The sequence below is a fragment of the Bombus affinis genome, chromosome 9 (genome assembly GCF_024516045.1).
Source record: "Bombus affinis isolate iyBomAffi1 chromosome 9, iyBomAffi1.2, whole genome shotgun sequence".
Lineage (NCBI taxonomy): Eukaryota > Metazoa > Arthropoda > Insecta > Hymenoptera > Apidae > Bombus > Bombus affinis.
In genome coordinates, this window is record NC_066352.1 from 8528197 (window position 1) to 8552189 (window position 23993).

At 37.7% G+C, this 23993-nt stretch overlaps 1 protein-coding gene across 2 annotated transcripts in view; it reads right to left on the reverse strand.

Annotated features, from left to right (window-relative positions):
- Positions 1 to 23993, reverse strand: part of LOC126920441 (A disintegrin and metalloproteinase with thrombospondin motifs 9) — a 174629-nt gene that overhangs the window by 29641 nt on the left and 120995 nt on the right. For both annotated transcript variants that reach the window (XM_050730797.1, XM_050730796.1), the window contains exons 7-8: positions 4421 to 4607; positions 2410 to 2617 (exon numbers count right to left, since the gene is read on the reverse strand). In XM_050730797.1, coding sequence (XP_050586754.1) covers positions 2410 to 2617; positions 4421 to 4607 — 395 coding nt within the window. The remainder of the gene's footprint in view (positions 1 to 2409; positions 2618 to 4420; positions 4608 to 23993) is intronic.

The window sequence follows — 23993 nt, forward strand, 5'->3', positions numbered from 1 at the left end:
CAAATATTCTGATTATTCACGATGCACAAATATGATGGACAATTTTTACTTTAGACCATTTTAATATATAATATTTTAATAAAATTAAATCTCTTAAATACAATAATATATTTCAATATAGCGTGGATTACAGTAAATTTCCTCTGCTTTAATATGATAAATTTCAATTTATATTCAATTTTAATTAAAATTTCGTGATCTCTGCGAAATACGTATTTGTATCAAATACCTAACAGTTTCTAAATATACCTTCAAATTGGTTTCAAATTTGACCAACATAATCATGACAGCCGTGTCTCGCTACAGAGCTACTGAAATTTCAAAATACTTTATATAACATACATAAAATATACGTAAAAGTTTTCCAAGTCAAATACTTTCGTAATCCACCTTAATATCTCGTTAGAAATTCGACTATATACGTGGTTGAGCTGATTAAAGATGACTAATGACCCTTTGGGGCAACGCTTGCGAAACATCCGACCCACGCGTGTTTCTCGCGCTAAAACGAAACTTTCCTAGCTGTTTTGGATACACTTGGACAGAGGTTGCTCGGGGCAAAGGTAATAAATTGGATAGATGAAGCGATTGGGGGAAACTAGTGGGTTTCTCGAAGAGAAAATTGCTAGCGTGTCATTGAATTGGTGTTAAGACTGATGTACACTTCCGTTTATAAGTATTAAGATTAGGACACTCCCTGACTCGCGGAAGATGTCATAATCGAGCCAAACTACCAAAGAAATAAGATTTCATAATCGATAAAATGCTCAAGGAAATTGTCAAGAGAAATTAATTTAACAAAATATGAGATGACAATCTGAGAATTTGTAAAGACTGTTTGCAAAGGTTACAAGAGGAACCTGACAAGTCAAGAATTATATTTTGTGTTACGAAGTGCTACCTTCGCATTAGGTTTCGCGTATGTATAGGAAAATTATTTTAATATAATTATTCTATTCATATTTGTAGACGAAATTCGTCGTATCAGAGAACAAATGATATCGAAAGAAGGAAAAATACCAATGGCAACGTCTCCAAATCGTCAAACAGCAAAATGACGCAATGAAAGAAACGCCGAAGTTGCTCCACGTTTCTGATAAGCAAATTCGCATCATTTAAAATAACAATCGAAACAAATATGTGTCGATAGAATCTGAACCTTATGAATACTGCAACACCAATAGCATCATCGAACATCTACTTTGCTACTGCAAGAAATTCTTTTCGAAAGAAATAAATCTTTTGCACAGTATATACAATATAATACCTAATTAATAGCTAACTAATTATACATACTGATTATATATACTAATTATACAGCACTGACTAAGGTAACTATAGCAAATTCAGCACGTAGATGCTACTTAAATATTCATACATTTATAGAATACACGTAATTATAGTTAAAAGGATGAAGAATAAATAAAAAAAGAAACTGTCCTAAAAAAAATGGAATTAAATCATAATTAAGCATTCGATGTATTTAAGGAATCGTAAATTGCAAATTGTTGATTTTTCGAGCGATAATTGAATTAATCTCCACAAACAGTTGCCGAGGCGGATGACTGATGATCGAAAGCAACCATGCTACTACCATTTCGGCATCGAAAATTAACTAGGAACACGGCGGTCACATTAGCATAATATTTAACGTTCGCGACAGATCCTGCTGGCTTACAAGATCGATCATCCGAGGAACACGACCGCCGCGGTTTCGTGTATCATTCAACTTGGTACCCTATGCGCTTTTCTTTTTCGTTTCACCGAAACCATGCTCGAACAAAGTGATACACCCACGCCGGCTGTCGACCTCTGTCCCCTTTTTTCCCTCTATCTTCCCTTCGTTTCCTATTTCTTTTACCTTTTTTATTTTCAAACAAATGTCCCACCGATGCTCCGTAATAAATACTTGGTTCTTATACAGCGTGACCCACGAGAAAATCTTGTTCGTTTTCGAATGATATGATATATTTTGCTTTTGCTCCTTTTATCCTGTACTCTTTCATTTTTGCTTACTTATTCTTAAGAGCTAACTGACTCAATGATTTATATTTTACAACAAGTAAGTGTACTTGTTTTTTATATAGGGTGGTATGTGGAATAAATATCTTACTTTTATTCTGTCTGATGGGATAATTTTGACGTTTCTTAGTTATTCCTTTAGGCTTTCGTTAATGCAGAATCAACCTTTCGCGCTTGAAAAGAAATTACTCAGGAAGAGTATGAGAATGTCAAAGACAACGCGAATCGTGATAAAAAATTGCCAAGACTGTAATCTTCTACCGATAATGCGGGTCACTGGTTAAATAGAAAGAACAATCAGTAGTTCAAGAAGTCTTTCTACAGAGTGGAAACGATTATCTTGTATAATAAAAAAGATGTAAAAAAGAGAAAAAATTAAAGTCTTACCGTGCTCATCAGGACCAAAATGTAGTGGAGCAAACCCTCGCCGTGGTACCTCTTCATCTCCGCGTCTGCCGCCACCATGATCTCGATGAAATATTCACTTGACAAGGCTCTACGTGGTCTCCAAGTCACGGAGGGATCCGATTCCATTTCCGAGTCTTGGCTATACTCTTCGCTCAGATCATTTCGTCTTTGCTCCACCGAGTAGTATCTGTAACATTTTAAACGGCCGCCTTCTTAGCTTTTGACACTGGAGAACTAGGATATTCCGGATATATCAAGCATTCGCACGGTCTCAGTGACTCATCCTGACTTATTGTCAACGTGATTTATCGTTAGGTCGAAAGATCATCTTATTTTCGAAGCTAGAAAATCCTTCTTTTAAGATAGAAGAGCATATCATTGAAAGCGAACTTATGGATCTTATTAATTTATTCATTTTCTTCTTTCTATTGTTTATTGCACCGAGAAAATGATACTAATAATCACCGCTAGTAACTATTCTAGTAATCACTATCAATCCACGTAATATGCAGAAATATATAGAACATCCAAAATGCAGTACTCGTTACAATACACAATCTGGAATTCATTTTTTTCTAAATTATAAATTATAGAAATTTCGATCTCGTTTCAATCGTTCGAGTTGTAAAAATGAATTGAAAATATCAATATCTCAATCACCACGATTTAAGATACAAAAGGAACGAAATAAAGGTTTGTACAGCGAGACACCAACGGAACGTTCGTGATGTAACATTAAGGTCTTAATTTCCATTTTCATACATGGAATCGCGATATGGACTCAATTTAAAATTCTGACTGGCTGGAAAGTTATTATTCCTCCGACTATTTCGCGCCCCATACTTCGCGAGAAAGCCGAGAAAGTTCGTTGAAAAGAAGGTGCAATTTTTTTCTCATTACTGCAACCGATGAACTATATTGCCTACCAAAAAGTACGCGAGACCATGTGATGTATGATTTCTTCTCATGACGCAAACAGGCAGGGATTAATGCGACGATCAGTCTCTGCCTGCGTTGAAAGTACTCATTTAGTAACTGTTTCTTGATGATAACTTACTGTCGTATCAGATATACTTCATTCAAACGTATCCTTAATTGACTATTTGTTACTACGGCCGAGTTGTTACGCCTGACAGGTAATTCTCGATGATATTGAAATACTTGGTGCGTTCTAATTTATTTGTTATTGTCTATAACGATTTATCAACGCGCAGCAGTTGTGCAAAGTGTCTGTATATATCCCCGCGTTCTTCGATCAACTATTCTTTCAGTAACATTTTGCGTTTCCATTTCCGCACAGAAATTTCTTTTAATCGATAGGTCTGCAGATATTTGCATGACCAAGGGAATGAAACTTAAGCGGAGATTTGTCTTATTCACCAATACGTATCCAATTGTGTATTTGTATATTTCTTACGTATATTTCATAATCGTTCTTCGATGGATGGTTAAATATTTTTAGCGGAAGCAGGTTCGATAATAAATTATTTCATTTATATTTCAAATTTTAATGTGTACGATTTTCGTCGTTAAAATAAATTGGAAACTGAAATTAAATTTCCTTTATAAAATTGAAAAACCAATCCACTTCCTCGTCATCAATCACGATTACTGATTCTCTACGAATTTGCAATACCCACAACTTTCAAATTACGGATGCAAACATAGTCTTCCCGTAAAATAACACCACTTACGATTCTGAAATTTCGAGCGACAGTCTCTTTATTCGTCTCTGCATTCGTCGTTGACCATCGTTAATAATAATCGCGGAGAATGCACAGCGTCTATAATTTTTCAATTATAACAACAAATCTGATTTCCAACAGTCATCCATCATCACCGATGTTTCGCAAGGCACCCTTCCATCTGTGTCTTCCTGGAGTTACATCAAATTGCGTTTAAGTCCGCCCGGACATCCTCGAGAGAGCTTACGAGCTAACGACCAATCAAAGAAGCAGCTTAAAAAGAAACGGTTGATCACCTCTCGTACCTGGCGTTGTTTCGTAAAAAATTTCGATGCCCCTCGGCTTGTCCCACGAGTTGCTCGTACACACGGTCGTCCCGAGAATCTTCTACGTTCTTTTCCTCGGTTAAAGACCTGCGCTTGCGGCGTCGACCATCAAAGTAAATTTTACCCCTCGACGACTCTTCCAAAATTGGAGTTGCCGCGTTGTCATCTGCCAACAAAAATCAAACATAAATCTGATCAGTATAGAATATAAAAATATCGAACGAGAGATATAAAGGCGAGAATTTACGATATATTGCTTGCTTATATTACGAATAACTAAGCAATGGCCCGGTAGTTTTTGTTTCACGAAAAATACAACCGTTGATTTATGTTGCGAGGTGTATTCAAGAGACGTTGGTTTTTCTTGGTTGGTTTTCTTTACGATGATTTACGAAATAAAGGGATTAATTTATATGACGAGGTATATATCGAAAGAGGAGCAAGATAATCTGCTCTTGGAATAGATAATTTTCGGTAATTTGTAAAATCGTGGTGTTCGTTACGCCAGATCTTGCCACACTGCAAGTAGAGAATATTTATATTTCGTGGAAACATTTAGATTTTGTATGATTTATAGGAACGTTTTATATATAGTACAACGTAGAAAGATAGAAATATTCGAATTAAGAGAATATACTAAATGTAAATCGCGACTTTCGTTACGATCTTCAAGATCTCAAATTCTGAAACGTAAAGTGGAAATTAACGTTTCGATTATTGGATAATTTCTCGATTAAATCTATGGTGGGAATTTCGGAATCGGGCGTCTGCAATGAAGTCATCTAGATAAACAGACGTTCTACTCCATCTCTTTGAAAAGTGACTTCCGTCTTCTCGCGGACGTAAACTATTAATCATTCGCGAGATGAAGAAATGCACGTTCAAAGTGATCGAGTAAATCTACGTCGTTAGAACATCTTTCCCTTCCAAATTGAGGCACTTATACATATAGGGAAATGCGTTTATAATGGATTTAATATAGAAATGTTAGCTTCATATTTTTATCGAAATTATAATTTCATAGTTTTATCGAAACTTCGATCGAACATTGATTCGTTTTTGCTATTTTTACGTTAGACGATATTCCCGAAGGAATTATAAATTATGTGGTTACGTGAGGTTTCTCTAAAAATTCTTGAAGCTAATAAAAATTGTTTAAATAATTCTAATATCGTATAATCGGAAATAGAAGAGTATCAAAGATAACATCGTAATCTTACCATCTTGGAAATTATTCGAAGGCATCCTCCGCGTTAAAATTCCAACTGTAAGACACGTCTAAGTTGGACATTTCAAAAATTTCGGGAATATTAACTTACGTAATCGCCGAAAGCTTCGAAAGTAATAAAACACTCAGTAACCCCGAAGTTCATAAAAATGCTGAAAATAATCTCTAAAACACAATCGTAAATCAATCTTCGAACGTTATTGGAAACACACTAGCCTATGTTTAATCTAATTACGCACGTGACTTCACCGCTCGATTTATTACGATAGTATTTCTTTCGAACTGAAATTTTTAATGCCGCGATTAATCGTCGACGACGAGGAAAACGGAGGAAAGTAAAGCACAAAAATGTCGTTGTTTCGCGGCACATAAGGAGCCAGTTGAATTAATCGAAGACAAAAGGGGAACTGTTCGCCGCGCAGCTGTGAGTATATCGAAGAATCTTCGCAATGATTATACGCGTCTAATTGAATGTGCAGTTGACACTTTGAGAGAAATCGATATTTTCATACCGCTTTGTACGTTCCTCGATTCATCCTGACGTCCTTTCTGCCTCTAGATACTTAGCTCTTAAATCACTATACTTTGTACGTAAGTCTAATCTCGCGGCGTCTCGATTTTCCTCTCGTTTTCTTATCGTTTAAATATTCGTATCGTTACGTACTCTAACATGAATTTTCAGATGTCTATGCTAACAGATGTTAACAAAGATTATTTAAATTAATTTAATCTCTTAACATATTTGGTAAGTACGTGATCTACAAAATGAAAAAAATTAATCCATTCACATTACAAGGTATATGTATCGATTTTGGTAGATTTGAAAGAATTATTCTTTGTGAAATGGCTAAAATTTAATATGAAAAGAGTTTTCTACGAAGCAAATCTCTACGTTAATTTCTATTGTTTTAAATGTTATGCATATAATGGGCATAGTAATTAGTCATTCACAAAGGGGAAAGAATTTTATATTAGTCGTTACATGCGCGCCGATGAATCACGGCCGAACGGTTGCTTAACGATTTCGTTAAATCGATTAAGCCTGGATCGATTAAGCATTCATCTGATCGTGTGTATGCACGCCTCATGGTTCCGCGTATAGAGATTGCTGTATTGATAAACAGCAATGTCTGCAGCTCGTAACCATGAAATGGAAACCATGAAATGCAAACCATTCCAACAGATTTCTACCGTATCACACGCTGTTTGACGCCTGAAGGATCATTCCAAGTTTACGTGATTCACACTTTATTCAAGTCTTACTAAGTTTAGTTTCTAACTCAGTTAGTTTCGGAAAAAGACAAATTATATTACATACTCGTACGTTGATTTTTTCATCAAGCTTATGTCTGTAATAAATGTTTTCTGACTTCTATACATATTTCTTACAAATTTGTTCTAAATTTTAGCAACGTCTTTGGCATAACTATAGTTATGTCTCATGGCCTTATCACACCACTAATGAAATTTCAAAATGTTTCGTATAACACACACAATGAATTAATAAAAGTTTACTATTGTATTCAAATACTTTCATTAGCTACTGCATATCGATATGCAGTCATCATTGTTGCGTGTGCGTCGTGATTCATTGTTTTTTCTACGATTATTGACATTCTCCAAAGTACTTGCATGGTACAGATAATTTCGTTTCAATCTCTGAAACTAAAGCCTAAGTTATATGCATAATGTAACATGTGTTCGCGAGGAAAGGTTGTTCCTGAACAATTATTTGAGCTGTAAAAAGGTGATCGATTTATTTATTCATACTGATCTCTAGGAAAATGGCTAAACGTAAATTTAATGTCTGTAATAATTTTCTGAAAATATTGCAGTGTATGAAATTTGTGAAGAGCATAGGATGATGATATGTTTCTCACGAACGATCAAATTTAATTCATGAGTAGTTAATAATCCAAAAATTGTTCGCTAGTACAAAGTAAGATTAATAAATCGGCTCTGTCGTTACAAAATTCTTTAACAAATCTTTGCATGATAAAATTTTCTAAAAATTCTACAATCTAATATATCATTGGACATTTTAACGCTAAGCTTACCAAGCCCAAGCCAAACGACCGTTTTCGAAATTAAATTTAAAATTGCTCATTCGTTCCACTAACTTTGTGCAAATTCTTATATCATCTGATTAGTCAGTTTCTCAATTTTTGTTGACCATTTGACCAGACCTGGTTTGAAAACATCTCTACCATGGCAAAAACATCAAGAAGACTACAGTAGAAACTGCAAGTTAAAAGATTCTCCATCATCGCATGAACAATGAATAATAAATTTTCTAAATTCCAAAAACGAATCTCCTGTATTATAAAGAACAAATAACGATAGTAGCGTACACGAAGCAAAAGACGTCGTTCACGTATGCACGATATAATACACCAGTCGACAACCGTGAAATCGAAATTCCCATAAGATACAAACCTACGACGCATTCAAACGTATAATAATAACAATAACCAGCCGGTCATTACGCTAAATGGCGAACAGATCGCCTGTTCAACAGAAGCAGCCCCTTAACGAACCAACAAGTCGACGATATAATTCGCTAACGACATAATAACGCGTCCCATGGACGAGCAACCGAAAGAATCGCGATAGAGGAAGAAAGAGAGCCTGCGGGCATCGCGGAGCCGCGTCTCGACGCCAGGCATCGCGTCTTCAATCGTCGCAAAAAAACCACCGTACAGTCCTTTACGTTGCGGTAGGTCCACGATGGAATGCGCTTTCATTCCAATCGTAATGACAGCTTTATTGCTCGATGTAATTGCCATTATTATGCCTGGACGAGATTGCTCGCACACATTGTTCCGCCTGACTATCATCGTTCGACGAACGGAAATATCTTTGTAATTCGTGAGAGTTTTTGTTTGGTGAAATGATACTGACACGAGCAATTAGATTGATGATCATTGCGCGTGTACCTTTCCGTAGCCACGAGAATGGGATTTCATTTTCTAAATGTGGCTGATTACGAGCAGACTGCGGATATTTATGCAAATTCGTGCTTTTACGAAGACACGGCGGCGGATAAAGGAAAGATTAAATGACTTTAATCTTCGTTTTAATCAATACGCCATACATTCTGGTAACTTTTACATTAAAAATTCTTCAGGATGTTGATAACAGTTATCTGCTTTGTGATATACAGGGTGTTTCGTAACACGTGCGATTCACGTTTCACAAGAGGACAGGAGACACAGACACGATGATAAAGGTTCGTATCAACACGTGTCTCCCCTATTTGACCATGTGCAAAGTTATAGTCACTTTTGTGTTGCGATAATTCGCGACAGTTTTATCTTCGGAGAAGGTGCTCGAAATGGCCACCCTCGTCGGCTTGCACGCAAGCTTGCAGTCGTCGTGCCAAAGAATTTCGCAATCTTTCAGGAATTCCAGGTGTATGTCGAATAATGCAGACCAATGATAGCCATTTCGAGCATTTTCTACGAAGCTAAGCAATTGCGTATTATTGAAACACGAAAGTTGCTATAACTTTGAGACGTGGTTAAACAGAACATGCATTTACACGAGCCTTTTTCATTGCGTTATGTCTCCTGTCCACTTCAGAAGCGAGTTCCACATGTTACGACACACCCTGTACATTACATTTATTCGTTACCCTTATTAAATATAAATCTACTTTGTAAAATTATTATAAAATGAAACTTAAGCAGAGAACCATTTTGCGTGCTAAGTATTACGTATACCGAGTAGGTGGACATTGTATATCTTGCAAACGTAATTGGCAGTCTGATTATACTAAAATATTTATACAATATATTTGCGTCATAGATTAAAATCGTAATTGTTGTGCCTACGAACGTGCCAGTACGCGATTCAATAGAATACGAAACTTTCTAACTTCGCATCGTAAACGTCTCTTCAATCTTGCACGATAGGAGCTTCGATAATTTGATGCAACGTAAATCGTTGCATTTTAAACCCATCCCAACAAGATGCATTTCGAGTACGTTTCAAGCTGCCAGCTTGTTTCTAGCTCTCATTTCGATGTCGGGAGTCATGTTTCTGCGGTCTGTTAGCGTGTTCCGGCACATCGGGCCTTTTAACAGCCATTAGGGCGCGGCTTTTGTCATTCTAATTTCAAACGTGCATTCCTTCGCCGATGCCAACTGCTTTTTCGTTGGCTTCGGTTGCTACACTTATAACACAGGGTGTGCCCTGACATTGAATGACAAACGAGAATAATGCAAGAAAGCCGATCGTGAAAATATTTCTGTTCGCAGAGAAAGCGTCGACTGTGGGAAGTTGATCGATTTAATTTCTCTGACAGACGAACTTCTGTGCAAGCCTTTCCAAGATCTATGTATATAAATCTGTAGAAAAGATGTATCGTAACACGTGCGAGCCACTTCAAGACCGGATAAGAGACACAGAAACAACGAAAAAGATTCGTACGAACGTGTCACTTATCTGACATCCTTGTTTCAAAGCTACAGTCATTTTTCTGGTTCTATATAGATATATCGAATATAAATATATATAAATGCTGGAAATGTCTATCCTCGATGTGTATTATTCGACACACACCTGGAAATTTCGAGAGAATGCGAAATTCTTGGATACGACCACTGTGAGACACGTAGACCGTGGCCATTTCGAGCACTTTGTACGAAAGTAATCAGTTGCGGATTATTGAAATACAAAAATGGCTACAGCTCTGAAACACTGTTCTTTCTATGAACGTTTTTCCTTATTTTCGTATCTCCTGAAATGGGTCCCACACATTATGATAGTTATGTACATAAAATCTGTTCATCACTCAAACCTGCTAACGATCTTTCTAGCAGGTATATCCGAGTCTCTAAAAATCCTCAAACTTTCGTATAGCTTGCAGTGTTTCATAAAAATTCTTCACGTGCCCTCAGAAAATTTGAAATATTCCTGAAAGTCTTTGGAGGCTTCTAGATCTTGTTGAAAGATTTCCTCCATGACCTGCCAGAAACTCTGAATTCTTCCTAGATAGGAGATATCCCAAATAAATGAAATCCACGAAACGATCTTTAGACCCTGTGAAATGTATATCTATGCATCTCTAAGAATCGTTACGATACAATTTTCAACCTTCCTGAAAGAAAGCCTCTAATTTCTACGAACCTCCTAACGGTTGAACTTCTCGGAACCCTTCGAACTTCTCTTCAGAGAACATCGCGTTCTTTCTACCGAAAATGTCTTCGCCTCTTATCTCTGCTTTTACCGAAAATCCAGAGCAAAGGGAAACAAAAATACCCATCCCGAGAGAATTCCGCCAAGGTGTTCAAAACACCATGTACAAGCGGTATCTGTCTGTAGAGACAGCGAACGCCCACGCTTCGAGCGGCATTTGGCCGCGGCGCAAGAGAACGGAAGGCGCCTCTCTCGCGAGATAATAGAAGCGGCGGGTGCGTGCAGCCTATTTGTCGTTGGTTTCGTGTCCGTGGCCGCGCTCGCTATGTTTTTCCCAAGCTGGATCTCGATCGAGCCCCGGGACCAGGCCTGTCGTGCACAGCCTTTATCCGCGTTATTGTCACGCGCCGTGCCTCTCTAACGTTAGTCAGCCGGCCAACATTCGCGGAAACCGGAGAATAAATCGCGGGCCACGACGTAATCGCGATCGTCCAATGGTATTCCAGTTCGAGGAACCGACGGGAGGATTTAATTGACGTTGGAATTCCTTCGTTCGACTCTGTTCTCGCTTTAGGTGGAAAACGGTTGACGACCAGCCTCTTTCCGGCTCCAACACGCAGAGTGACTTGTCTAGCGGTAGTTGCTTATTAGATAAATCTGGATTGTCCAATGCGGAGTAGCGGGTTTGTCGGTTGAATCGATTAGCGAGATACGGATCGTTCTTGAAGGAATTTTCTCGGTTAGCCTGTTAAGTGGCCTGTGGTTTGGTCGATCGTGCGAGAGATTGAGCGGAGAATAGAGGCGTGACTGGGGGTGTTTATCAGATTTACAAGTTCCACTGGATAGGTTTCTTCGTTTGGTAATGACGCGGTATTCTGTGCTGTATGTGGGTGGATTCTGTTATGGAAGCATTGGGATAGAGTAAATCAGGGAGCCGAAGGAGAGAATAGCCGGAAGGTTTTGGTGTACGAGCGATTTACATTTTTTAAATTTCTACCTGCTCGTGCATCGATGTATATTCAAACATATTTTACGTCTAATATTCTCCTGCCGAGCTTCTCCAATATTTACGTTTTCCTATTTTCTGAAATAACTAAACTTTGAATTGATCTTCCAATTACATCGTAAAAAGCAATATTTAATTACAAAACATTACTTTAAAAGAATAAATTTATTCTAGCGCTCTAACAGTTTTAACTAAGAACTTTACATATACATATTTATACATACAAACACAGATATGTACATAATTCAAATTACAAATTGCCAAAGTTCTAAGGAATTTCTCTCTCTGACATCTCCATCTTGCTAACTTCCAAAGTAAGTAAACTTTACGACTAGTCTCTTGAAAGTCCTAGAAATTAATGTCTAAACCGCCTGACACATCTTCATAAGTGGAGGTTCGCGACTGATAGGTGCATTCTAACAATAAGCGTCTCGAAACGACGGAAGAATGGTCGAACGAAGGAGGAAGAAAAAGCAGAATGAGTTATGACTATGGAAAAAAGTTTCGACGCGGAACTCTTACTTTTCTTGCGCCTCTTCAAACGATTACCCTTTCCCGTAGAACGTGTTAACACGTGTAAAGGAACGGATGATTAATTAAACGGAGGGCGAAGACATAGCATGGCACGTCAGAGTGAATGATCGTGAGAGTGGTATCTGGTGGTTTCTTGCCCAAAGGACGAGAAAAAGGGTCAACCCTTTCGTCATGGATCGTACATCATCCGTCGAAAAATCCCTAGACCGTTGTTCGTACCGCGATTTCATCGTCAGAGGCACTTGCCGTGTGCCGGACAAATAATGGCCTTAAGACGGTCCCGATGAATGCCGGGGCTTATAGACTCGTTCTAACGAAATTGATTCATTCGCCGACCGACCTTTTTATCGAGATTTTACGGAATTCCTGCCGCGTATCTAACAATATCGTCGAGTTTGGAACGCGCGGTTTAAATTTGCAAAGATTTTAAGGTGTTTTATATTTTAAAGTCCGAACCATCGAAATTTTTGCATTCTAAAATTTTATCGATCGCAACTTAGTAAGAACTTCAGAGATGAATTTCCGTACGAATTGGATATTTTGTATATACAAGGCGATTTACGTTTGACAAGGATGGTCAACGATTTTTACCGATGCCACGAAAAATGATTTCTACCATTGTAACGCAATTAAATTTAAACGTCGTAAATTAAATATATGTATATAGTGTAAACGTTGCAAATTAATTCTTAAATCTTGTGAATTATTGGTTAAAGAGAAATAATCTGATAAATGAGAATAGACCAATTAATCGTCGGAATGAAATGTTACATAGCTGAGTATTATTTCAATTATATTTTTAATTACAGCATCCATTAATTAAACTGAAGTGAAATTTTTCCCATTTAGAACAGTGATTTCCTTTTTCTCGTCACGCGTGCAACACTGAGAAGCGATTGAAAGATGGTGGAATTCCACGGTGAGGATGAGTTCGGTGGTAAGCGGCCGGTTTCATACGGGCGCGGTGATTTATTCGTAGATTTGAACCAATCGCCATAGGGGTTCTGCCGTGTATAAACCTGCCTCCACGTGAAATTTATTAAGCATGCACGGTCGTCCGGTTTCTTCCGTTCGACGCCACAATGCAGAACGTATTCGAAACGACTTCTGTCACGACCGATTCCAACGAGCCGCGTGAAATTATTCAACCTATCGCGCCCAGCTATTTCTACGATAAGTTCGCGTTCCATTGCTTCGATACGGTGTAAAATTAACGAGAATGAGAAATTTCACCTCTGGAATTTTTGCTATTTCTGGAACTTTCCGAATTTTCAACATTTCTGGAGCTTTCACAATATCGGAAATCTTGCAAATTCAGAAAATGTTTAAATCATCTAGAATTTATTAATTATTAATTTGTTAATTATTTAGTATAGTTTTTCATTTCACCGAATCCTCATTTAATAGAAAATTCAATTAACAATTAATACTAAATAACTGGTTCCGTAAATACAGAAAATGTCTTAAAAATACGTCTGGAAAAATAAGTTGCATCGCACTAATAATTTCTTATAATTTATTATGAAAAAAGTGATCTTAAAGTATATATATATAAATTGAGAAAATTTAATAATTAAATTAAATCAACTAACTGGACAATTTTCGTGTCGATAATTTCATCGATATCAATACGTTTGGCGCAAAGATTACTACTAACGAGAGAAGGCGAACTTTCTAATTAATCTCCGCCTCGTACGCCATATACGTTCCTACATTATACTTACCAATTTTTCTCGAAATTAAGCATCAACCATGAACGTTCGATTTTAAGGACGATCAAATTGGCCACGTCCGCGTCGTTGTTCCACGCGAAGCAACGAAACAGCCCGGTTCTCTGCTCGTCGTTTATATTTTCCCGCGTATGTTTCATCGCAAATCTGCCCGCAAAACGCGAAGAGCAGCAGAAAAGTAAATTACGGATGATACGAACTTTCACCCGAAATTACAGCGCGCAACGTAACTTTCCAGTAATTATCGGGCGTTCAGCGAGTAACATAAGTGTCCGTGTATAATTTGTATAATCGAAAGTTGCGCGATTTTCGTCTCGATGGATCGTGGATAAAATAAAAAGTTAAAAAAAAAAAAGAAAAAAAGAGGAAAAATATGGGAGAAGGAGAAAAATTACGAAAAAAAGGGGAGAAAAGATGATAGAAAACGGCGAGACTCGTAACCTTTCGCGAATTATTAAGTCATTGGTAGCGAGATCGTGATGGTAGGATGGATCGTAGCGAGAGAAAACATCGATCGATCGTTCATGGATCGTCAATTAATAACACGGAAGCGGCTCTCTAATAACATCCTTCGTTCAAATATTTTCCCGCCATAATTACGTCGTGAATGCATCAACGAATCGCTGAATCGGTCTATTAGCGTCGGTGTGGATGTTCCTAATGCGGGCTGGAAACCGGTAATTATCGCGATAACTCAAGTTTCTAACATCCTTCCAGCGAGGTGTGGTGAGTCAGTTCGTTGGAATGCTTTGGATGTTGCAACTATTATTTCGTTTGCGGATATATCGAATGGTTTTAAAAGCAACTGCATTTGCAAGTTACGTTAAATTTAGTTTAAACTAAACGAAACGATTATACCGTTGTTCTATGCGCATTGACAATTTGTCAGAATGTCAGAATATTGGTGTAAAGATTTTATTTCATTATTCGTTTTATTTTATGTTATCATGCATCAAATGTTTCAGGAATAATTAACTAGTATTGGAAACATTGTATCGTACCTCTTACTTGAATTTTACTTGAATTAAATGCAATTTACGTTTGAAAGTAAATCTATAAATCGAATGAAATTTGAATAAAAATAATAATTTTGGATTTGTTCTAGTGCGATTGCAATTAAAATTCTAATCGAGCAGATTCCCTATTGATGTACGTTTAAATCGAAAGTATGCAAGAATATAATTAGAAAATTCTTTTAGTCCAAGTTCAATTTGTAGAAACGTTTTGAAAGGAACAGAGAGAAAGAGGAAGTAGAGAAAGTCTACGTTAAAAGAAGATGCGAAAAGGAAGGAAAAAATAAAGCATAAAGTAAATCGCTTACATCACGAACACTTTCACGTCTCAATATTACGTAACAATCGATGCGATGCGATTTCCAGATGATGGTATCCAATCAAGGATCAAAAGATCAAGAGATCAAGATGATCATGCGAACGAAACGTGTCGAGGTGGCGTTAACGCCTTCGATCTTACAGACGTGATAATTTTTGAAGCTCGCATCTTTCAAATCCTCAAGTTCCGGAATCATTAAAATTGTCAAACATTTGAACGCTTAAGTTTCAAATTTCCAAACTTGAAATTTTTGCATTTCCAAAGTTGATCATTTCATAGCTTCTGAATTTTACAGCTTCCGAACTTTTAACCCTTTAAGTACCTAAATGTCCGAAGCATGAAACTCGAAATTTTCGAATCTCACAGGCTTGCACAATTCTTCAACTTTCGAATTTTGAAGCTTCTGAACGTTCAAACCTTCAAATACCTAAATGCCCGAAGCTTCAAACTTTAAATCTTTGGATCCCAGAAATCTACAATTCCCCAACTTTCAAAATGTCAAGCTACCGAATTTTCACACCTTTAAACACTCAGATTTCCAAAGTTTCCTTAAAATTCCTCCACTCCTCGAGCTTACGATTCTCTAACTTAACGAACTGAAAGCTTCCGAATGTTCTACCTTTCGAACGTTCCAATTTTCAAACTCTTCTCTCTTCTCAAACTCTCCAATTCCCAAACTGTCAGTGCCAATTCCCAAAATCCCAGTCGAACGTTCCGAAGTTCAAATCGTCGGAGCTAAAACTTTCTCAAAGAGATCGAAATTGTGATTTGTAGTGGACAAAGTCGACGCATCGTCGATTTCCGTGTATTTCGAACATAATAAAGCCGATAAGCTGCGCGAGAAGGTCCGAACGGTAATCATGGAAGGTTGTACTGTAATGTCTGTCATTTCGTTGCTAACCCGTAATAACACGACTTCTACCTTCGCGATTGTCGGATCGTGTCGCGATCCACGAGATCAAGATCGAGAACGGCGAGAGGGGAGAGAAAGAATGGGCCCTGTGCTTCGAGCGGAAGAGGGGAGCCGAAGGGCGCGGCGTGTACGTTCGATCTTGATCATCGTGTCCGTTATTCCGGGACGATCGCGCCGAGTCAATGACTTTTGCATATCTCTCGATCGATCTCTTCGCTTCGTCGTTCGGTAGAGAGTTGTTGCTTCTTCTTCATCGATATCCACGTGGTCGGCGCCCAGCTGTCTACTGAGAAACGTTTCACCGAATTTGGCAAGCCTGTTTGCGATCAATTTTTTGTATACTGAGAAATTCATTTTAATTGATTAAATTTTTGCTCGTGCAATTTTATTTCATTTTATTTCATTTTAATTTCTTATTATTCAATGGATAATTGGATCGAAGTTGAAGGTTTTCGAGGGATGAATATGCTTACAGTCGTCTATAGTCGAATTTAATTCTATTCAATTTTCTAGATATGCGTTCTAGGAGTATTTAATCTTCAATTACAATCGCGTTTTTCTTTCTATTTGATCCTAATTTGTTGCTGTCAAACGAAGAATCAGATCAAGATTACTTCTATCGTGAAATAAAAGAATCAATAAACTACACATATAGCTATTACTGTTCGTATGTGTTCGAACTTTACTTCGTAACGACAGTAAGAAATAATGTTTATAAATCAACGAACCGAGCGATATTTTCGGAAGACATCAAATAAAAATAAAAATACCGTTCCAACTGAAAATCATTCCACTTTTCATCGGATGCATAAGCGATCGTTCGTTGTCGCGTATCATCCAACGTAGGTTCGGTCATTGGCTTGGTCGTCGCCAATATAGTGTACCTATACGAGGTTAGAAGCTAGTCTAAGCGCGATTATTAGTAATTACCGAGATAGCCTGGGGTCATCGCGCCATCGTACTCTTTCCGCCCGACAGTTTTTCTTCGCTCGTCGTTAACCCTTCGTTTGAAAAGGATTCGATCAGAGATCATTCGGTTTCGAAAGGCCACCCTCGAAGGGCACACGCCCTCTTTGCGCAAAGAAATCTTCGCATCTCACCACGCCTTCCATTTAACCGGGCGCTTCTTGCCCAAGGTGCTTTTTGCAACTCTGATTCCATTCCATCCGCCTTCTTTTCTTCTTTCGTTTCACATCCACTTCGTTTTATTGCAGGCTCCGTACTGTTCCATTGCATGTCGATTCGGTATTGTCAGATAATTCGGTCGGTCGGTTTCTTTCGTTTTGTTCTGGCTTGTTGAGAAGGCGGTACGGAAAGGGTTGACCGAGAATTCAGCGCGTACTTTTTGATCGAAGCTCTTGCAGTATGTTTAGTATTTTTCCAGTATTTTATTTTTCTTCAATCTTGTTGATAATCTTTCAACGTATTAACGACTTGCTTATTCGTTTACATATAGACTATAATACGTTGAATCGAGTGGATGAAAGGGGTGGCCGAGGTTTGAGAAGAATTCAATCAACGATTTAGAAAGATATTTGAGTTCTTGGATTTTGTTAACAGTTTGACCGAAATTCTTTGCTGTTCGATTGCGTGTTCTTCTGGTTTCTTCGAATAATTCCATTCACTTCTTTGCGATCTTTTTCTTGTTCGCTCAGTGAGCGAAGTGACAGATAAACAATTGGTGTAAATTTGCCACATATTTTCTGACTGAAGTTTCAGAATCCATTTCGCTATATGTCTATCTAATTTAGTTGTAGATTATTCTAAGTGATTTTTATTCATTAAATCAAAGGTATTAATCAAGACTTGAAGTGAAGCTGGCGCATATGTAATTGATATAACGTGTAATTCAAGTTTCTGTATACGTTCAGTATTTAACTATTCCTCCTACAATTTTTTAATACAATTATTAAACATTATTAAACTTTTGTAAATTTCCTTATAACATGTTTTTCGAGTGTTTTACAGAAGCCTAAAAGAAAAGAATTATTCGCGAAAGAGAAGAATTTTTTCCATCGCCGCAACTGTTCGATAGAAGCAAACAATATCATTCGAAAAATTGCTTCAATTACATGCACGAACCCTAATCACGACGGTGATTTTTGTTCCTTCGAATGCGAAACAAGCTTCTCTGTCATCGTTCACATGCGTCACGCAGTTTTACCTGTTTCACCCGCCTTTTTCTTCCCTAAGTTAACCAGGAGATTTCAGTTTATTGCTCGGAGGTGCAGAAGGGCTGGTTTCTCGTTCGAAATTCGCGCGTGATTACAGGTTCATCGGCTTAACAGGTTTACCATGCCTCAGGCCCGATTCCAGCCTGTGCCAAAGGAAGGAACGAGCCATCGACCAGAGTATCGAGCCCACGACCGGCGTGGATCCTCGATCGATCGCGATCTACCGCCCACGTGCCTCTTCTACCCAATGCGTATGCCGCTTCGTATATATCCTTGCTTGTCATGCAACGTTTTGCTTTTGTATTTTTGTAAAGGACTTTTGTTCAAATATCTTGGAAATGTGAGCAATTTTGTTCTCTTTTGAAATTATAATATCGGGTTGCAGTAACGAGTTCATTCGCGCGAGTAATTTTTTGGATTCTTCAAGTAACTTCGAAATATATTTTTAAATTTTGCACACATTTTTCGGGCTCCCAAAGGAATTTTGTTCAATTATTTTGGGGAAATTTGGATCTTTTTTAAGTAATATTTTTAAATTAGTTTGTGCTGGGTAATAGTAGTTAATAATTATCATATTCTATTTGCGAGTAATTTTTCGAAAGAAATAAATTCCCCTGTTAATATCAATATTTGAACTTCGAATTACTTTGACAATGCGAAAACCAGTTAAATCGTTGATCTGAACGTCGCGTACACTATTCTTGGTCTAAACGTTAGAATACTCGAAGGTAAACTTCTATCTATTTAAAGTGATCGATGATTACAACACAACTTCCGGGGTAAGGAAATTCCAACTCGGAAGGTTCCTAATGCTAATATTCGCGAGATTTACTACGCTAATATTATCGATCTTCTACTCTAATAAATTCGTTAGTTTCCCAATATTTCTTTTCTACTTTAACAAACCTAAATCCAGTTTAGGGTCGGTTATACATAAATCGAAGCAAAGAGATATTCCGCTTTACCTCTCACTTATCTATTTGTTTCCTCCTTATTGATGCTTTACAAATTTCTAAAAAAATCCTACGCTATTACATTTTCATGCTACAAAAATTTAATTAATATATGTAACTCAACTGTCAGATAGAGAAAAGTTATACGAAGAAAACGTAGCAATATCAGAGTTAATGGTAAATCTAATTAATAATAATCAATTAATAGTAACGCTGTATCTTACATGTTGAAAAATAAAATTGCACCCAGATGATTTTAAGTGTGTATTTTGCGTGTTATATTTGTTAAATCGATATCTATATAGATATTAGGTTCAAGTGAAGTACATAGGCATAGTTAAAAGATGTATTCACCAACTACATTTCTATTCGAGAAACGTAGGTCGTTTCTATTCGATGGCCTACTATTTATGCATCGCTATACTCAACCGATTGTTGTGATTTATTATGCTACTCCGTTCTTTTATAGATTTTATCCTAATTATACAAGATCGTAATTGACACTCAGCTGGGTAATAAAATATCCCATTACAATCGGAGTACAATCAACCTTACAACGTCACAGGAAGTACGAACGAACGTATGTTACAAGCAACCCAAAACCATAAATCAATTACATCATTCAGCTCTTTGCAAACACACCTACATCGCTATTAAAATCTCATTCACACCGCCATACTCGCAACCCACTTGATTGTCTAGTACTTTCAGCATGCCTATTCTAGTCTTGTTGATTTACTTTATACCTTCTGTTCAGTATAAGTTACACGAATGACCAAACACAAATAAATAATAAATACTAGAAAAATAAGATATTCCATTGGTTAACCAGGAAAATGGACCAAGTATCGTTGTATTACCTATTGATCAATGATTTATCAGTAATTTCGCAAGGTTTTTGCACAAGGCAAAGAAGACGACGATTTCTCGTTGAATAAAATTGCTAAAAATGTTCTTAACATGTACTTAAGATCGCAATAATCAAAGCTTAATCAATCTATCACTACCATTCCAACATCTTCAAACTTTACTCCAACTAGACAGCGCTTAGAAACGCACGTGCAGAGGTTCCATATTTCTATATAATCCGCGATTTCTAATTTTATAATTCCATGTTTTTACGATCTTCTAAGATTCGCCCATTCGTCGAATTTTCTAAACATTGTACTCGAGAGCCTGAAATATTATATTGGGTTGGCGACTAAGTGACTGCAGACTTTGTCAATACCACCTAATGGCAAAATCCGCGATCACTTAGTTGTCAACCCAATATAACTTTCAACATTCTCGCGAAATCTCTACATTTCCTAAGAAACCTTAAAATTTCTTGAAATTTCCCTCTGAGACTTTTCAACATTTCCGAATAAGTCTTCAACTAAGTATACTAAATTTCAAAAGCTCGCTAGAAGTTGCCAATGGTTAACGATATTTCTAAAATCTTCTCATTTTCCAGATCTCTCAACAACCCATTAGTCACCCAACTACTGGACACGACGGACCAGATCCGCAGACTAAAAAGAAAATACCCTCTAGATTAAATCCTTAGTTTCTACTAGAACCAACAATATAAAACTATTATAATCCATGTCATTGTATCACGCCAAATTAAGTTACTGAAAATTCTCAACAAGAATTGATTGTAAATATTCTAATAAAAAAAAAAAAAAAAAAATTTCCAGATCTTCCAATAACCTTGGAACTTGGCGAAAAGATCTCCTAAGAACATTGCACTGTAAAGCATCGTGACGAGACCTCCCAACAACCAACAACGACGACATAATCGAATTCGTGCAGCTCGCTCGGAAAACAAGAAACGAATGCGCAACAAGGTGCGAATAAGAAGCGATAGAGGGCACGAAGTATTTGAATCGAACGTTAAACGCATCATAACGCGATAAGGCCGATGCTCACGGGGCAAAAGCAGGGCAACGGCCATCGTGAAAAGTCACGGTCTATCGTGTAGATGGTCGCGACGTGGATCGTGACCTAATCTCGTTTCAAAGCGAAGGGCGTAACCGTGGCGCGGATCCAGCAAAGTCAGAGGGAAGAGGCATTAAAGAAGTTGGTCCCGCGGCGACGACCACCTGTACCGAAACAGGTTCAGCCATTTACGGATCCCCCCCAGGCGAATTCTGACGTTCCATCGAGACAGCTTGGCGACGTGCTCGCCTCGTCCGCGAGTAACGCTGTCCAAATCTGCGTCTCTGCACGCGCGTCCGACCACCTCTGATCTCTGCGTGCTCGTGCATCTTCGCGCGATGTCCCCTCGAACAGGTGAATGCGAGATTCGAACAACGAAAAATAAAGAAAATGGAAAAGTAACGAACGATGGTCTCGTGAATCTAGAAAATTGCGAATCTAATTTTTTTTTACCATGTTCGAATAATAAAATCCTCGACGAAGATTTTAGGAAGAAATTAAAATTTAATCGAAGCTACCGTGGCAACTTTCCTCTTCCTTTCTCCAAGTCTACTTAATGTTGTTACTTTCTCATTCGTTGCAACCGATAAAGACTTGTGAAAATCTTTACGCGCAATATCGAAATATGAAATTACTCGTGTTGATACGATTCTTCCATTTCATCGTGGAAACTTAAAAGGAGGAGAACGAGTTGAAGATTACCCAAGGGTTAAGTACCTAACTTCTGTTTACCTAACATCTCTAAACTTCCGAAACTACTAAATCATTAAAAATTACTCCCATTCTTTCTCCCCCTATCTCTCCCTCTATATATCTCCTCGTCCATGGGCACGGAATCTGCCTGTTCTTTTATTGCAGCTTGTAAAGGGCCACCACCCTGCAATATCTCTTCGATAAACACACAAACGATTCGGCCAGGATCGCATGTTAATACCAGTGGAACGTGGTGGCGCGCGATAAATTTCGTCAGTAGTCGAACACGGTACGTTTATTTTTCCTGAAAAATGACGAAAGCCCCAAAGCGCTACTCCGGAGGTGAGCCTCCGGTCTTCGACCGCGTAGGGTTAACGTTCTTTAAATTCGTACACACGCGCTAGGCCCTCGGGCGAAGAAAAAGGGCAGCAACCGATGGGGGAGATGATCAAGGTCCCTGAGATTAAAAAAAGTATACCAGCAACCATCAATTAACCACGCTGCTGATTCCATAAGCAGATGGAAGCGTGTGTCAGCAAGAAATCTTCATCATGGCGTCTCTAATGATAAGGAGCTTACGATATATTTGACGATTACAGATTAAAGTAGTTCGAGGCGAATATAATAAGAAATATAAGAGTTTGAAATTTTAGTACATTATGCCTCTCTTTGATCTCTCTTTACGTTTCTCAAAAAACAAAGCTATCCAGAAAGATGTATTTCTGTTATCTAACTAACAATTAACCGACGAAATAACTAATATGTAAGAAAAATAATTATTTCACAGCCCAAAGAAAGATTTAATCCTGAAAATAAAGATTAAAGTAAATTTTAAAGAAGTTAAAATGAACTTTCAAACAGAATTGATAATTTTTGAGCCTGTTCTAAACGACAAATAAAACCCATGAAAATAATTCGTAATTTCCCCTCTAATTATCAATTCTCTATATATTTAAACGCTTCTAAGGATTTTTATGTTTTCCTCTGTGGTGTCAATTAGGCGTCTTCTTAAGAAGCTTCCCTGTATCGTCGTTTTGTCGAGTGAAGATGTTACTTCTAAACTATCGTGGTTAGAGATCAATCATTTACGCAGCCATTCTCCTTTGAGATGAAGTCATAAATCACGCGAGACTAAGGATGCAATTTGTAAGCTTAATTGTATTACCGTTGAATCGTTGAAAGTTTCTAGAGTTTGGAGTATGAAAGACCTCGCCAAAATTAATTACTTTGTTCTTGGAATTTGATGTATCCTTTCGTGTTCTTTTATTAATGAGTCAGGCTATTGTTCATAAATCATCGCGGTCTTACATCAATCAGCCGTGAAACAAAAGAAAGAAAATCATAAATATCAGATGTGTAATCAAACGTATGAGTCGTGGATATAATTACATTAATATTCAATGAATGAAAGCTGTCAGACTCGACAACCTTTTGAAGTGGAAAATTCCCACTCGAGCGAAACAACGATCGAAGGCATATCGAGACCAAAAATCGTGTCCTTTTATGGGCAACATCAAAGATACTTGCTAAAAGAACCGTGAAAGTGGAAATCTGATAGTTACTAACGTAGGCAGTACAGAATTGTCGGCATCCTAGATGGTAATAACGTTAATATCAGAAACCAAAAACGGCATACGAGTGCGTAAACACGTTGATAAAATAAAAATAGTATACAGCCAGCTGTGGAAGCGCGCAATCAGCACCAAATAGCGATGAATCGCATGCGTGTAGACCCACGTATGTAACCGTTGGTAATGTACCACGAGACGCGTAATATCCGGCAGACGACGCAAAAGACCCTCTTGAAGACTTCACGTCAAGACCATGGAAATAGGACACCTCTTTATGTTCCTCTTTTATAGCGTCTGCTATAGGGAGCAGAGACGCTAACGAATGCAGAGACATAATATACCGTAGATTGACAAACAAT